This window comes from Clytia hemisphaerica, unplaced genomic scaffold (genome assembly GCF_902728285.1).
Source record: "Clytia hemisphaerica strain Z4C2 unplaced genomic scaffold, Clytia hemisphaerica genome assembly, whole genome shotgun sequence".
In the NCBI taxonomy this organism is placed as follows: Eukaryota; Metazoa; Cnidaria; class Hydrozoa; order Leptothecata; family Clytiidae; genus Clytia; species Clytia hemisphaerica.
Window position 1 is genome coordinate 1,311,627 of NW_027104561.1, and position 18,177 is coordinate 1,329,803.

The 18,177-nt window shown below is 36.2% G+C and overlaps 1 protein-coding gene across 1 annotated transcript; it reads left to right on the forward strand.

Moving 5' to 3' along the window:
- Positions 1–955: 955 nt before the first annotated feature.
- On the forward strand, positions 956–16,603 carry LOC136823270 (protein PALS1-like). The gene is made up of 18 exons (XM_067079450.1): positions 956–1,183; positions 3,052–3,255; positions 4,704–4,818; positions 5,439–5,603; positions 6,183–6,494; positions 6,726–6,850; positions 7,091–7,180; positions 7,562–7,642; positions 8,111–8,363; positions 8,557–8,855; positions 9,365–9,432; positions 11,915–11,973; positions 12,174–12,251; positions 12,818–12,895; positions 13,457–13,537; positions 13,895–14,097; positions 14,749–14,883; positions 15,329–16,603. The coding sequence occupies exons 1-18, from the start codon at positions 1,031–1,033 to the stop codon at positions 15,509–15,511; spliced, it is 2,682 nt and encodes an 893-aa protein (XP_066935551.1). The 5' UTR covers positions 956–1,030; the 3' UTR covers positions 15,512–16,603.
- The last annotated feature ends 1,574 nt before the right edge of the window (positions 16,604–18,177 follow it).

Consider the following 18,177-nt stretch of genomic DNA (forward strand, 5'->3'; position numbering starts at 1 on the left):
TCGTTCGTTCGTTCGTTCGTTCGTTCGTTCGTTCGTTCGTTCGTTCGTTCGTTCGTTCGTTCGTTTCGTTCGTTCGTTCGTTCGTTCGTTCGTTCGTTCGTTCGTTCGTTCGTTCGTTCGTTCGTTCGTTCGTTCGTTCGTTTGTTCATTCATTCATCCATTCGTTCGTTCACAAAGTCACCACAATGCTTACTAGAAGAGAACTTATAGAGGGTTCCAGATAATTTACTTTGTCTGGAAAGAGTCTGATAAGGTACTTCCTTTTCTGGCAATATTGAACGTATTTCTAAAGAAAATTTCCCGATACACCTTTTCGACTGTAGCCGCCAATTACCGCGCGGGCATTTTTTTGGCCGTTTTATTCCACTAAAACCGTCACAGTCCTTTTTTCGCACCTATAGACAGTAGAAAAATGTGTCAAAAAAGAACTGGGACGGTTTTAGTGGAATAAAGCGGACAAAAAAATTCCCGCGCGGCAATTGGCGGCTACGGTCGAAAAGGTGTACCACGCAACTTCTCACCTTTAAAGTCCCTTTTATACCTCGAGCTCAATTGTTTTGATTTGTTCTTAATGCGTCGTCGATATATTTGTGTGTATAATTGGTGTTCTTTTATCATCTTTGAATCTTGACAATCTGGAATGTCCTTCTAGGAGGTCAATTTCATTTACCTTTTTTGAAGGATGTAGAAAGTTTTTGGACAGTGTTATTAGCTTATCATGGTAGAAAAAAGGTTGAAAGGGCCATGTAAACCAAAGTGTATTAAAGGCTTTGTTTTTACATAAAAGTGTTCCCGTTTCATATCAGACACATATTTCTTTCTGACCAATCTTGCTCCACATTCTTGTCAATCCAATGTGAAAAAGCTTGTAAATTAAAATTGACGAGTAAGCAAACGATATCTCTTTAACAGTCAAAGTAACATTTCAACTGTATAACTTTTCTTTACATTTTAGAGCTATAATAATCAAACAAAAGAAAAACAACAAAATCAAATCAGAACATTGTAAACCCCATGGTATCATGGAAGTATGGGTGATATAGTTGAATTTCCATACAGCCAAAACACAAGTACAACATCACACTATGACAATCACAATGTAGATCGAAATGGTAATGAAACTACGTACAACAAAGATCACGATTCTTATTACATAAACATGGACGATGGAAGGGCTGTAAGGGTAAGTTCACAGAACTCGAAAATTAAGACTGGAATGTATACATCATTCTTTTATTTTTTTATAAGAACAAACTGTTTAAGAACATTTTAAGGCGGACTTTGCGGACAATATAAAACACCCGATTTCTTAGGAAAATGGACAAAAATATTCACGAATGGTGAAAATTAGAATATGATAAGAACAGTTTTAGGCTTTAACCTCAAAAAGTTGAGAACATCCGAAGTCTTAAAAAAATATTCTTATGAAATAACGTGTACTTCACAACGGGATTGGGTTTGAGTTTACCAGGATCGGATGACGTCAAATGTTAGTATGTCAATCCAATGACTTGATCTACTTGACGTCATCCTACCCCTTTAAATTTGTAATCGATTCCCTTTAGTGGACGGTGTGATTTGTAATTGAGACTTTCAAAGTAATAACAAACAAATTTGTAGGAAGGGAGAGTTCTGGCAATTTTAAGATGATATTTGCAACTATTCATTCTCCACGCTTTAATTTAGAGCCCCGATGATTAAGTTAATTTATCATTGATAAATTAGTTTGTATATAATTTAATTATTTTGCATTATATGACAGCATGGGTTACAGTCTGAAAGGTGTTTTGGATATTCTAGTATTTGATATCTTATGAGTGGCAATGTAATATTCTGTTCCTCAAAAACATAAATTACGTGAAAGTTTTTCATACGAAATGGAATTTTATCTACATATACCAAAACCCTTTAATCATGCGCGATAAATCGACAATTCTCTACATAAAAATCATACCATATACTTAGTTTTTAAAGTGATTAGAGATGATTAGAAAGTAATTGATCAAATTGTTTGAGTTTCGAATGAATTATTTACAATACAGCAATTATGTCTGATAGCCATTCTTTCTTGCAAATGGTACTTTAATTAGGATTTCATAGATACTAGCCTAGTTTGCTACTTACAAACACTTAGAATATTCATGATGAAGGCTAAAGGTTTTCCCTGGAAAAAGTATACCAATAGAATATCTTTAACAATCGGGAGATTGTAGTAGCTTCAAAGAGTTAGTACAGTTGTCGCTCTCTAGATGGACGTTCAACTATTCCATACGCTCTATGACTCGATAATATTGAATGCAGCTGTCTTCGTACAACTATTCGATCACTCCCTTACATATTCTAATTTCCCTCGAAGATCGAATTAGAGAGTGTCAACTAATTATAAATATGTGATTTATCTCGGAAAACCCTTTACCTTTTGATAGCCGTTATACCTGGTCATTCATCTGAATTTTGTGGTTTCACTCGAAAATCCACATCTTTAGGAGTTAGAGAATTGATAAATTCGCATTATTCGACCCAGGTGATAAATCAAAAGTCTTTAGAATTCCAATAGGAAATGATGATTGTAAAATTACCCACAGGTTTCAATCCATTAAGTTTGTGTCACATCATCATTATTTGCAATAAAACGTCTAGATTTTTCGGTAATAAATAATTTTTATACCGGTAAGATCGTATACCTATCTATACCTAAGAAACGGTAGAAGATCGATGACAATTGTTGACAGTTTCAAATCCATGAAGTACCAGTGTAATGATCCTATGAATTTATGTAACTTTCATGGTGTTTTTCTTCCCAATAATTACGTCACTTGCAATCAAAGTGGTGTAATGCAAGAATACATTGCAGGGGTATGAATTAAGGCCATTGGTCGGTTGAAAAATGAAGCAATTCCATTAGGCAAATCTGACGTAGCGGTTTTAAAAAGTTGTTATAGGACATTGTTCATTTTCTGCCAATTTTTGCCAAAAATGATGAAGGGCAAGGCCAGAAAAGTTGACCTACTTAACTAGAGCTAATCTATCGGTCACTTTTCATTAATGTAGGTAAATGGCATCCACAAGCATAATGGTGGTCACAGTGGCGGTGGGGGCGTTGGTGGATACACGTTCAAAGATGGTTCAGACAACATCAAAGAGTTGAGTAATTCCAAAATGTCCATCAACTCGTACCGTTCAACATCTTCTATCAACTCGAATAACAGATTCCCAACAATGAATGGTTATGCAAATCCAATTACCAATGGAGTGGTGAGTGAATTTTTAACCATTGAGCTATTCATGATATGCACCATTGGAGTCTTCTGAGAAAATTTGAAAATTTTCCACCCAATACGTCACTTAAACAATAGACAAAGTGACGTATTGGTTGGAAAAAAACATGTTGCATAATTTCGTGAAGTCATTGCAGTGGTGCATATCATGAATAAAGGTGGCTGAAGCTATTTTCTCAATCCTATCCATCTAAAATCTCTGACCGGAGTTTTTTTTGAAAAAGAAACCGCTGCCGTTGCTTCCAAATTTGTCTGATGTCAAATGCCGCTATATCAAAAATTTCTGACCAAAAGTAAACCTAGCGCTTTCGACGCATTTTTATTTAACTCCGATCAAACATGACGGATATTTGACTTTTTCCAGAGATATGAACACACCTATTCATGAGATACACCACTGTGTACCTTGTGTTTTTAAAAAGTGACATAATACCAAAAGATTAGGTCGTTTAACAGTCTTCTCAATGTGTAATGGGAAATCAGGGCTCGCCCAAATTTAAAGGATTCTACGTTGACCGCCTGTAGAAATAAAGGTCCTCTCAACTCAGTCCAGGAATGTGCCTGAGGCAGGCTTGAAAAGTTTATCTTCGACTGAGTTAAAACTGATGGAAAATGTTCGGAATGTGGACTGTGTTTTGCATGTATATCTTATATCCTATGGTAGAGACATTTTTAATCACAAAAATTCCAATTATAGCTTGAAACATAAACATCATCATTAAAATCTTAAAATTCCTTAAAAGTTTTAGGACTTTTGAATGGTCGTTAAATTTAGTAGTAGTGGAATTCTGTTTGTTATCGTTTTGAGTTTTTGAAGGTTTGTTTAGTTTGCTGATCGATTTTAATTCATGTGGAATTTCGAAATAAACAGGGTCAATCAAACTGAATCGCTTTCTATATAGATGACTCTCCAGAACTCGAACCTCTGTGGCTCCTTAATTTGAACAAGTTTTCTTGTCCATTCTCTAAATAATGGCTTATAAATCAGTCTTTATAATTCAAAACATCCACAACTCGAACAAATTTGAATCCTTCGTGTGTGTTCGAGTCGTAGAGACTCCATCAATTACGACCAATACACAACAAAAATGAACACTTTTTTGCGGAGGGTTGAATTAGAATATGTGTTGTGCTTAGAGATCTTAGAAAGAATAAATCCTCGACTAATTAAGGAACCTCATAGAGCCTTCGCCCAATACATTTCTAAAACACGTCTCATAAGCTGTGCGTTTAAAAGCTCAAACTGCCAAACTGGCGAACATCCAATACAAAATTTTCTCCTAGAGCTCGTGGATGGCCTAATTCTTAGGCTCAATTCCCGACCAATACATTTCTAATTCGTCTCGTTTAAATACGTGCGTGTAAAAGGCCCAAACTGCCAAACTGGCAAACTTCCAATGTAAAATTGTTCTTATTTTTCTATAGCACGAAGAACGTCAAATTACAGTTGTCATGGAACCAGGGGACACACGGTTCGGCTTTTCAGTAATTGGTGGTGTTGATGAAGGCTTCTTACCACGAGTTGACAATGTGGCCAGAGGTAAATAAACTCTTTGCCAAAGCTGTCTGAAATTTGGCCTAATACAGTGACATTTTTCTTTGTTTTTGGGTATGATCAACCATGCTCCAGTTGTTTTTAGATTGTATTTTCAAGAAATCTTTGACAAAAATAATCTAAACGAACGAAATCTTGAATTATACCTTAAAGAGTTTTCACACTTATTTAGTTATGTGTCGTTTCATTTGTGTCTAAAGAAATTCCAATCTGTCAAAATCATAATAATTAATTTTAACCACTCAGCTGAAGGAACCAATATTTTAGTTCGAATTGCAGAAATATTCGAATTACAGAGAGTAATTCTAACCACTTTTCAGCTAAGGAAACCAATATTTTAGTTCGAATTACAGAAAGATTCGAATAATAGAGATTCGCAATTGAAAGAGTTGACAGTATATTATAATTTCGGGATGAGCTGGAGTTTTTACAAGATACTTCACTAATTGGTCATTTGAAATAATAGAGATGACGCGTTCTTTAGAAAAAGCAATAAAATCCTTTGTCTCAAGATTCAACCATCAACCGAATCATCGAAAACTTTGTAAAAACTCCAGCTTGACCCATAACTTTGAAAACAAATTTCTACCGTTTTTTTTGAAAAGGTTCACCATCGGAGAGATGCGGATTACAACTGAACGATGAGATTACTGAAGTCAACGGATTCAACGTAGAACGAGCTTCACATCACGAGATTATCGTACAAATACATAATTCCAAGAAAAAGATCGCGCTGACTGTCAAAAGAACTAAGAATGTTCTAAGTAACGGTGAGTGTATTTGTTAGGTATTTACTATCATTTTTTTCAAAGGGCTGGTGATTTACACAATTATTTCGCCGCAGCATAACCTTTCGCAAGATATTATTATTATTATCTAATTTGTTTTTTCCAAAAAAACAACAACTTAATAAGCTCTGCCCTGGGGAATATTTAACGATAGTGGAATACCCTAAAATACGAATTGAAATTTGGCTATTTCCTTAGAGCAAAGTAGAGGATATTTTCTGAAAATAGATATTTAAGGGTCCAAATAAAGTTTCGGGGGTGCCAACACACCAAATAATCAAAAAATCTTATCCAATCATTATGCTATCATGTTGAAAATAATCTCTCAACACGCCATCATACTTGAAAAATTTCCTTAATCATGCATCACGCTTTTTGAAATCATAGATCACACTATCACGCCAAAAGAATCACTCACGCAAGCCGCTTTGGGGGAGGGGCGCGCTAAACCCATTCCATTTATTCTGGCTTGAATTTGTTATTCTTACCAGGCTGAATATATTGTTTTTGACTTCCCAAACTTTTACTTGATTTTTTAAGTATTTCAACATTTCCACACAGGTTCGATACACGAAAACGGAATCGACATCCCACCTCCATACAACCAACCAACCACCAAAACATTCGGTGAGACGTCGTCCGGCAAATCCAGCGTCGACGGTACGGACGGTGCTACAACGGGTATGATGAAGTTCGCAACACGGCAACCTAAAGCGACGTTGAACGTTAATAACACGGCTGCGTCTTCAGTGAATAGAGATAGCAATGTACCGTCTAAGTTTGTGAATCCGGCGTATGAGAGGGACGAGGATGATGAATTTGGAAGCATGGATAACCTTGATGAACCCATGGAAGACAAACCGAAGTCTTTTAGTAAGTGAAGTCACTATTCAGACATCTATTCCGTGTTACCTTTTAATGAAATTCCTTCTTTCCGAGACTTTTTATGTCCGAGAATTTCCATCTCAGAATTCTGGCTGTATTTTTCACATCTGCAAAATTCAAAAATCATGGCTGATTAGTTGCGTAAATATGTCAAGAACCGCCAGACTTGAACTTTAATTAGGTTCGTTATTGAAGTCATCATTTACGATTATTTTACAGATTTTTCTCACTTTGTGACGGTCATGGACTCGGTGAAAGGGAAATTGCCACAACCCAAACAACAAGACGACTTCCAAACTGTCCAACAACTCTTAAACGACCCGCGATTCAAATCTGCAATCAAGGTATAACATTGACAGTATTAGTCAGCCACCTGGTGATTGTTACTCGGGCCATCACTTTGCTTGCTTTCTCGAAAGTGGATAAATAAACCTGATACCTTGATACTATATCCGAGCTATTTGAACGCCGGTAAGGCTGTGTAGTATCTTTGAAAACAAACAGCTAAAACACACAGAAAATTTATGAACGGCCACGAGAACTATTTCACTTTATAATATATCATAGAGTTACGTTCATTTTAGATGCATAATCGTATGACGAAGATGCAGGTGGAACGCAAAACTCTGAACACGAAACCTGTTGCTATCGATTCCCAGTTCACCGCTTCTGAGGTATGATTTGTCTGTTAATAATAAACCCGATATCTAGGGAAATCTTAAAATTCATTATTGTAGACGTACTACCCGTACTGGTGCACTACGTTACGCTATATGTGAGATACACTCTAGTACGGAGTGAGGTATGATAATCTACGCTGAATTTCAAATGATCTTGATAGAAATTCTTGTGGTTCGTAAGGTAAAATTCAGGAAATTAATCAACCAACGCTGTTTGAAGATGTTCCACTAGCTTTATTGAAATGTCAGGGCAAGAAAATAAGAACAGCCTAGCCTGGTCCGAAATTCACTGGTTCTTATAAAAATAAAATTGTGTATCCATCCCAAAGAATGGTCGGTCGTGTATATATTTTCACATAATTTCCTTTCCTTTAGGTTGGCGTGTTGTTGCAGAACGAAGAAAACGACCCTGAGGCGACGGCCCTTGGTGACATCCTTAATAAACCTGAGCTTAAGGTAGGTTCTTTCAGTTTTTAGGTTTTATTCTGTGGTCCTAATTCATGATATGCACCATTGAAATGTCTTTAGATATTATATCACGGATCCAACAGCTCATTGGTTGTAAGTAATGTAAAACCAGTCAATACGTTGCTTTCAACCAATCAGCTGTTAGGTCCGTGAAAGATATTGCAATGTTGCATATCATGAATAATACGATTACTTAACCGTGTTATTTGGACTTTATTTGATTTCTTTTATTCTATTTAAGTCTCTATTCCAAGTTTTCCATGCACGAGTTTCCTGTTTGTCCGAACTTTTATCGACAAAAATAGCCGGGTGTGAAAAAAAGTGTGTCACCACTCCACTCAAATTGCACGGGGAAACAATTTGCTCAATTTAGCTAAAAACTAGTTATTACCCTTGACTTTACTTTTCTTACTTTGCAGTTTCCTTTAATTTAATCCCACATTTTGATCTTGACAGGAAATGCTAAGAGCACACGACCACATCGCCAAACGAGAATGCTTGAATTCGTTCCCCGAAGACGCCGGTGGTTACGAGGATGACGGTTCAGATCCCGACGACGTCGACGACTTCATTGCAGGTAACGACGAACAACAAGTCAAGATTGTACGGATAGATAAAACCGACGAACCACTTGGCGCCACAGTGTGCAACGAAGGTGACGCCGTGGTCATCAGTCGGATCGTTAAAGGTGGTGCCGCTGAAAAGAGTGGTAAGTAACAAGTCGAGTAAAAAGAAATAATTTCGTGAAAGGTTTAGTGTATCTTAATGGTGCTTAGGATGGGATAAACATAACGATTACACAGGACACGCTTAGCTTTGACGGTAGACTGAGTTGGCTATGGAGTCGAACCAAAAACATTTTGGTCTTCAATCTATCAATTCACCTCTGTTTTCAATATTAGGTTTACTCCACGAAGGTGACGAGATCTTAGAGATCAACAACAACTCAGTACGTGGTAAAGATGTCAACGAAGTTGTCGAACTCCTCTCTGAACTGGAAGGAACACTCACCTTCGTTCTCGTGCCAGGAATGGTACCTCACAAGGAGACTCTTAGACATGAAGACATTCTCGTCATGAAAGCTCTGTTCGATTACGAGCATGGTTCAGACTCGTATATCCCTTGTGAGGAGCTTGGATTGAGTTTCATGAAAGGTGACCTACTGGAGATACTGAATCAAAACGATCCTGACTGGTGGCAGGTAATTTCTTTTGACTTTTGACGTCAGCTGTTCTATTTTATTTCAATTCATGATATGCGCCACTGGAGAGTCTTCTGAGAACTTTTAAAATTTTCCATCCAATACTTAAACAATAGAAAAAAGTGACGTATTGGGTGGAACAAAAACAGAAAAGTTGCATAATTTCGTTGCATAAGTCATTGCAGTGGTGCATATCATGAATTAGACTACTTGATGCTCTCTAATTTGACGTATTCGATTCGCTCCATTATTTGATAATATTGAAAGTCTCCATAAACAAGAAACTCTCATAAACGACGGTCTACTATTCAATACCCTCCTACATTCGATTAAAATCAAATTCCCCTTGAAAATCGAATTAGAGAGCGTCAAATATAGGTGTACATACATACAACTACAAGATTACATTGCTGTAATCACAAAACCAATATTTTAAAGACTGTATCCGGAAACGTCTTTTTTGCTTTTATGACGCTCAAATAATTGACAAATAAAATTTGTTTTTCCAGGCACGATTCTTGGAGGAAAAACACCATGGATTGGCTGGCCTGGTACCAAGCAAGCAGTTTCAAATGCAGTAAGTTTCCAGTTTCCGAGCGGGCCAAATTGAAAAGTCCCGTTCCTGTCACGGAAGGAAATCAGAGCCTTTTTTGGTCTTTTTTTGAAAAATGGTAAAATGAATGAAAATAGTATTAGTCCTGAATTAAAGCCTTCATAGTACTACTACTTCCAAAGCAAAATAAATTTCATAAAAGTTTTTCCTCGTTGAATAATTGAACTTTGAAGGTTCTGTCACGGAAGGAACGCAGCGAAGACATTAAAAAAGACAAAAGTATGCTGATTCAGATTCCTGTGAATTTAAAGAGAATTTTAAAACCAAAATACCACCAGAAGAAACTTATGTCTATCTGCTTGTCATTGAAAAAAGAACTGAGTAAAAAAAATTAATTTCAATGGCTACAGGCCTTTGCAACTGAGAAAGGTCAGTGTCACGGAAGGACACCGTCACGGAAGGAAAAAATTCCTATTTTTCAAAATCAGCAATAGCGTAAGAAATGTTGACTGAAACTAGTGAAGTGACACATCATATCATGAATCATAGCCATTTTTACTATTCAGCTCATTTCAAAACCTTGGAACTGTATTTTTATTGTTCAATTATAATGGTGATAATAATTAGGAAATTTTACAGGAAAGATTATATTTTTTAAGCAAAAAAACGTAAAAACGCGACCTTGCAAGCCAGTGAGCTACTTCCAAAGGCTCTAATTAGCATATTTTCATGGTGCTGAAGCAATTTAGAGGATTTAGAACCAGCTAGGAACAGTAGTTTTGCCAGAAAACCGGTTTTTAGGCCTCAAGAGCCGCCTGGGCTTTACGCTGTAAGCTTACAGCGCTGTACTGGAGCCTTAGTTTTAAGCTTATTCTGAGCTCCATACAGGGCTGAGCTGGTTCCCAATGGTCATAAACCTTGAAGGACACTCCCCTGCAATGGACTAGACCCATTGAAGTCCAGCGAAGGGGGCAGAACCGACGAATTTTCACTAAAATAGCTTAAAACGCTTAAAAAGCTCTATTTAAGCGTTTTTAAGGCTTTTTTAAGCAAAAAAACGTAAAAACGCAACCTTGAAAGCAAGTGAGCTACTTCCAAAGGCTCTAATTAGCATATTTCCATGGTGCTGAAGCGATTTTGAGCGTTTAGAACCCGCTGGGAACAGTAGTTTTGCCAGAAAACAGGTTTTTAGGCCTCCAGAGCCGCCTGGGCCTACACTGTAAGCTTACAGCGCTGTACTGGAGCCTTAGTTAAGCTTATTCTGAGCTCCATACAGGGTTGAGCTGGTTCCCAATGGTTCTAAACCTTGTAGGACACTCTCTTGCAATAAATTAGACCCATTGAAGTCCAAGATTTCTAAAAATAACAAGATATTTTTAATCCGTCACGGAAGGACAAGGTGAAAGTGTCACGGAAGGACAATAATTTCAGACCTTGTAAGCGAATATGAAGGAGGTTGCTTTGGAATGTAATTTCATTTTTTGTTAGGGGGTACCAATATTTAGAACTTGCAATAATATCAAGAATAGTGGACTTGCACAAAACTGGTGAAAAAACTTTTTGTCTTGAAATTGTCACGGAAGGAATTCGATATTTGAAAAAAAGTTTCTGCTTGCAGTACTTTTTTGTTGTTCGACTTATTTCAAAATGAATAAACCTATTAAACTAACTAGGGTATGTACTTGTTTTAAAACAACATTTCATTTTTGATTAATCATTTTATTATTCAAAAGAAGGTCCATTATATTTTAACACTTGTCCTTCCGTGACAAACCTCACTAGTTGTGTCTCGATAAAATCACCTGCTTACAGAGTCTAAAAGTGTGACTCGGTTGATTTAAAAGTTGAAATTGGAAAATTTAAGGGTTATTTAAATAAAAAATCACAGTTACTTATTTTGTTTGTAAGATTTTTGATTTTGTGTTTTGGTTGACGACTTTTCAATTTGGCCCGAGCGTTCTTGTTGCAGACGCTATATGAAATAAGATATAAAGCATTCTATGCGAAATTAGAAGGGAAAAGATGTGTTTGTAGAATTTATCAAGTTTCCAAGTATAAGAAGCTTTGCTTTATACATAACCATCAAGAAAAAAAAAACAACCATTTCATTTTTGTAGTACTCTAAGTTTCATGGCTTTAGACACTATTATCAGCTACAAAATATCAGAAAAGTTTTTCATGATTTTTAAACTATTGTTGGGCGAAAAAGAGGTTGAAATCATAACTCATCAAAGCCTCGATATATCGTATAAGTTGGTCTAATATCGACATCCCTCTTCTATCTAATTCCGACACCTTTCTTTAGAGTTAGGAATAATATGAAGGTCAGATTCGCTGATGGAGACTTTTTCTCTTTGCTTAGTGATCAAAGAAAAAAATCAGTGATTCCGACCTTCCTATTATTCCCATCTCTGATATAAGGGTGTCGACATTAGACCAACTTACGGTAGTAGATATTTATTGATTAACAAAAGCTTTTATATATTTCTCATGATTTCTTTGCTAGACGTGAATTGATGAAAATCTCAGTACAAGGAGAGGATACGGAACCCATAACCAAAGAAAGTAAGGATGCTTATCGGCGATTATCAAACGAATTCTCATTTACTTCTTTTAATCGCAATTTTTGAGTAGCTGATATACTTTGGCGCCTCCTCTAAAGATACTCGGAGATTTTCCATTATTATATGGAGGATTTATCTGAATTTATCCAGCTTAGGGTAGAAGTTTTGTTCGTAAATTTAATCTTTTTTATTATATTTTAGAAAAGAAATGTTTTTGTGGACGTGCTCGAAGGAAAGGAAAGAAAGTTCCGATGAATTCAAAGAGTGCACCTCTCAGAGGTTTGTCCTCTCCCCTACCCATGTATACTTAAAGATTAGCTTCGACATAATTCATAAGACCAAAATTTAAACTATAGTTTCTTTCATACTACTGACACTTCCAGGACAGTAAAAACTGGTCACAGGTCTGAACGCTGTTTATTAAAATGTTGAACTACTCTAATAGCCAGGGATGGCCTCTAATTAATTTTTCGAAAATTTCTACCCATTTTTATTCCACCCCCCCCCCCTTCGCTTATTAAGTTTTGAGATTTTTTCCAAACCCCCCGGCTATTAGGTACCCGAGATTACCTGCCCAACAAACTTCTCCTCAAACTTCTTGCAGTAGGTTAAAATTTACATCACGTCGAAAAAAATCATTATTTATTTAAAAATTAGCATAACAGGCTGCGTTTTTTTATCCTGATTCACATTCCTTATAACAAAAACTATTTTAAGGATGTGCGCAGTTTAAGCAATCCCCTGATCACAATATCCAATGCCATTCCCATTCTCTGTGCCTTAGTTGATCTTACAATAGGTGATAAAAACTGGACATTTTATTATTTCATTCTTCCCATCTTTAGAGAACGAGATTTTAACATACGAAGATATGATTCGCATTCACCCCGACCCTCATAAGAAAAGACCCATTGTATTAATCGGTAAGTTGCCATTTGATAAAGACTTATTTAAAGTTGCGCGTTTAACAAAATTCATTTCGGGGGTTGGTTACCAAAAATATCAGTTTTTGTGAAATCTGGGCCGATTTTTTTTTAAGGTATCCATCCTCTATTATTCTCAAATGTTTTTCTTTTACACTAAACTACATTTTCTTCTTTTTGCTATTCATAATATGAATGATGTAATGTTTTCTACGGGGACAACAACCCGGATTTGCCAGTAGTGCGCAAACTTACTGTCAACTGCTCTAACTTTGGACGATTGGTCGAAACATGGCACTCTGGTTGATATCTGGTCTGTATTTCATTTACTGTTAAATCTCTTTGACAACAAATTTGTTTTTGTGTATTTTTTAATACGCCGTTCATTATTAAGTCAAATCAAATGACTTTGGAGGTTCGGTAAAATGGTGGCCGAATTGCCGTCCCATGTTTTGTCAGATAGTCCCAAGTTAGAGCAGTTGACGGTAAGTTAGAGAACATTGGATAATGAATATCATGAAATGTGTTAATAAAATCAAGAAATAATGACTTACTCAACAGGACCACCGCAAGTCGGCCGAATGGAAATCCGACAAAAAATGATCAGCCAATTTCCCTCACGATTTGCTGCTGCCGTACCTCGTATGTCATATCTAATCAATTTCCAGATAATTTAAACTCTTGTCTTTTCAGTGTTTGAAAGTCAGGTAGATTTTTCTCATCGAGTGATTAATGTAGTGGGTACCTTTGCGCAGCAGGAAAGAAATATTTTGTTAATGTCGTTTAGGGGGTTTGTATTTTGATTGTAGAACTTTATAAACTATAGGTTGTCCGAAAAAGTCGAAATATAATGCATAAAGGAAACAATACTATACAAGTTTTATTATCGCCATGCCAATGTTTAGAGCCTAAAAGCTCTGCCTCTCTTTCTAATAATGTACTGCTTGGAATCCTTTCTATACGTTTTTAAATTTTGTTAACTTTTTTTCTCTTCACCAGACACCACGCGAACGGCAACCTCGGACGAAGAAAATGGCGTTGATTACAATTTTGTTTCCCGTAACGCCTTCGAGAAATCAATTGCGGCCGCAGAATTCATTGAGCATGGCCATTTTAACGGCCACTATTACGGGACGAGTTTCAGCGCTGTGCGGAAGGTCGTTGAAAGCGGGAAAACATGTGTTCTCAACATGCATTGTCAGGTTTGTTCATTATTATCTTTTTAAGCTGAAAATGTTTTATACTTTATCTGAACTTTCCACAGTGTAACATCTTCAGACTTGATTTAGCACTCCCATGGCCCCCCAGCGGAGCTTTTTTGGAGGGGCGCCGAAGAACAATGAGCGCCAAAAGAGATTTTTTAAACGCCTCAATCTTAAAAATCATACTTTATGCGCCTTAAACTGCGCCCCAGGACCAATTTTACTGAGATAATTTTAAAATGCTTGCATTTTCTTCTTTCCAGTCTAGCTAATTTACAAGTTTTTTTTTTGCGTACAATATAGCATTATGAAAATCTAACTGCGCCCCAAGACCAATTTGCTGACAACAATATTGAAATCAAGTGTCAAATTTGTCTATTTTTATTTAGTGATTTAGGGTATCTTAGCAGTTGACTGTTATCCACTAAATATTCCCTTCCTAATTATGCCTAGGCAAATGAATTAGTAAAAGTTTTGAAACTGGTGGGTGGGCCACTTTGGAAAATTTTTTTTTGGGGGGTGCCATTTTAAAAAAATTGACTTTAGCCCCTCCAGAAAAATTTTCCCACAACGCCACTGATTACGTTTGTTCATCGTACGTACAAAGTGCATGCAATTTGATAATAATTGTATCTGCAAATCTTTTTACAGGCTTTGCCAGTACTGAAGACGTCCAACCTTTTACCGCACGTTATTTTCATCACTGTACCACGAATTGACCAATTAAATCGTCTTCGGGAATATGATGAAAATGGTGAACCATTTAATCCCAACGTCCGCTTAAAGGTAAGCAAAACAGAGGGATGTTCTGGAGATTTTATAAGATACTTCACTAATTGGTCATTAAAAGTGATAGTGATGACGCGTTCTTTAGAAAAAGTAACAAAATTGTTTTATTACAGGTTAACGACCAACCAAATCAAAAAAGCGCTTGTAAAAATTCCAGCTTGTCTCAAAACAGATGCTCTTTTAAAAAAAGCAAAAGTAAAGGTAGCTCATAGAACTACAACTCCCTTCAAACCACTCCACCTATCTGCTTTTTTATGAAATAATAAAGTCTCAATTAACCATAATACTCATAAGCCTTTTTAACGAAAATGAAAAAAAAACTTATCGATATAAACTTACTTATTGTTGACCAAAGTAGACTATTTATATTTTTAGGTTGTAGAAATTATTTCTAACAGGGATATTCTTTCATTCATTCATTCATTCATTCTATCTTTCTTAGAAAAATGAATTGGACGAGCTGATCGAGAAAGCACGTGACATGAGCCGTAACTACGGACATTTTTTCGACAAGGTGCTCATCAATAATGACCTCGATGGTGTTTTTGATGAAATACTGGACATCTGCAACCAACTGGAATCAGAACCACAATGGGTACCCTCGTCATGGGTCAGGTTGTCCTAATATTGTTATCGATGGTGTTTTTCTGTGGATTAGTCGAGAATGTACGTGTGGAAGCTAGCTTGGGTGCAGCAGAAAGTGTTTGGAGTAAGATATGTTGTTAACTGGGCGAGTGAAAACCTCTTATATGCTATCTCGAGTTCTTAGAGGGTGGTCTTAACAAACACTACTTGCGATAAATACCTACCTAAGACTGGGGTTTTTTGTCAAAAAAAAGAATGCATCACATACAGTATAGCAGAGTATACCTGGTAAAGGCATTGAGCTGATTTGTTGATGGGAACTACCTATCTGCTACCAATTTACAACAATGAATAGACAAGGCATTACGAAATCCACACCCCTGCATTGTGACGCCCTATGTACAAAGTCTACATATATTACAAATTGAAGATCTTCAAGAGGAAACAATCTTCGAACCAAAAATGAAGTTTTGCGATCAATTCAAAGCTGGTCTTTATTGTTGCAACGTTTTGGTTTTATACAGATGGTATACGAACTTTATTGATTATGTCATCACCTTTTATTGAACGTGGATATACCATCGTTTTGTATAAGATTTTCATTTCCACACTAAGATTCCTTTGTCACTTTTCTAACGGAAAAAGACCAGGACTTCGGGTAGTTGAAAATTGAGCTTCGGAAAGTTAAACAGTTTTCCTGAGTAAACACAAAATTTTCCGTTCCGTTAGAATCAAACCCTTTCCAATCTCATGTCGGTTACCCTGGGAAAAATAGCGGAAAGATTCCGGAAAAGTGACAAAGGAATCTTAGTGCGGAAATGGGAATCTTATACTAAAGGACGGTATAAGTTCAAGTCTTCTTACTTGGTCACACCATTAATTTCATGGTCACACCATTAATTTCATGGTCACACAACGTTTGGTATTCTTAAAACATATCCAAGATAAATAGAAAGAGAGATTGTGGAAATGTCTATTGAAATGTCCATGGAAATTGAATTATCAAACCCTAACAGAAAAGTTTTAAAAAGGGGATGGAATTTTTGGTTAAATTGATGGTTTTTGTATAAAAAAAGACAGATATTATTAAACTGTGAAAATATTAATCGCAAAAGGAAAGTATTTTGAAATTAAATGAAGATAAAAAATTAATATTATTACGGTGCTGTGCTGCTTCGCCGAATTAATTTTCGGTCGAATGATTTTACTTTGGCATTAAATAATGGCAATCTAAGATAAATGAATTTCACACTGCTATTAGTGTTTTTTACTTTATGCTTTTGGGCCTCGTGCAGGCGAAATTTTGGTTCCCTCTTTTTAATAAAAGGCAAGACCAATTTGATTAGTTGTTTTACCCTATTTTTTGGGTAGCTTGGCCCGTAAAACAACAAATTAAGTTAATCTCGCCTAACAGTGATTATAAATAAGAGCATAATGAACAGCGTCGGAAAGAAGAATATGGACACTATATTATTTACTAGAAATTACTTTGAGTGTGACGATTGCCTCGTTTTGAAACGTTACTAAGGTGATTAAATCCCTTGAGTCTTCAAGTGCCACTTTTAGAAATAGAGTAAACTTCTAATGAACTCCTCTAGGAATTAATTACTATAGCAGGATTTTGAAAACGAGGTAAGCGTTGCTCGTGACGTAATTTTTGAAAAAGGTTTATCTAGGAGTTCGACCTAAGTTCTATCGTTATCGTTTAATTTGACTCGCGTTTTACAAGTTATAGATGGGGCTTGTATGTTGTTTCTAGAATTGTATAGTCGTAGTATTTTATATACATCATTGTTTCCATATTGTGTCCATATTGATAGAAAAAATGCTGAGTCAAGCATAAATTTTGTCTTTACTAATCTATTATATATTTGACATGTGTTTTTTTTTTTTTGCGCTTTCGTTAATTTTTGTTTATTTTTTAGTCTATATTATTATTGTATGAATAATTTGTCTTTTTTTTTGGGATTATTTACCACTTTGTAACTTTTTAGGTGATTTGGAAATTTTTTGTTTTCACTTTTTGATATTTTCTTTTCTTGATCTTTCGGTATACCATAACCTACCATAAACTCCAGGCCAATTAGTTGTTTTACGAGCTAAGTCATCTTCGATTCGGTAAAGATATTTGAATTACAGTACTGGTAATACAATACACCTTTTCGACCGTAGTCTCGCGGGCATTTTTTTGTCCGCTTTATCCCACTAAAACTGTCCCAATCCTTTTTTGACGCATTTTTCTATTGTCTATTGATGCGAAAAAAGGACTGGGACGGTTTTAGTGGGATAAAAGCGGACAAAAAAATGCCCGCGAGACAACGGTCGAAAAGGTGTATATATCCTTAACTCGAACAAATTTGCTTTCCAACTTAGAAATTTTGAAATAAACTCTTTAAAAAGACCGCTATAACTCATCGAACCTCCCTAACTCGCTTATTGTATGGATTTTCTAGTCCCTTTACAAAATAACAGCTAGTTTTCTCTTTACAGGGTGTTCGGAAACAAGTATGGTATCAAAACAGAATTTTTGTTTTGTTAATATGTACCAATACAAAGCACGCATAATATCTCTACTCAACAGTAGCGTGGTGGCAGTGGGCAGTGCCCAATTTTGTTCGGCCCACCACGCTACTACTACTCACTCACTCACTCAAGGACTCGATGCTTTGATAGTATACTTATTTCCCGCGGACACCCTGTCCAACT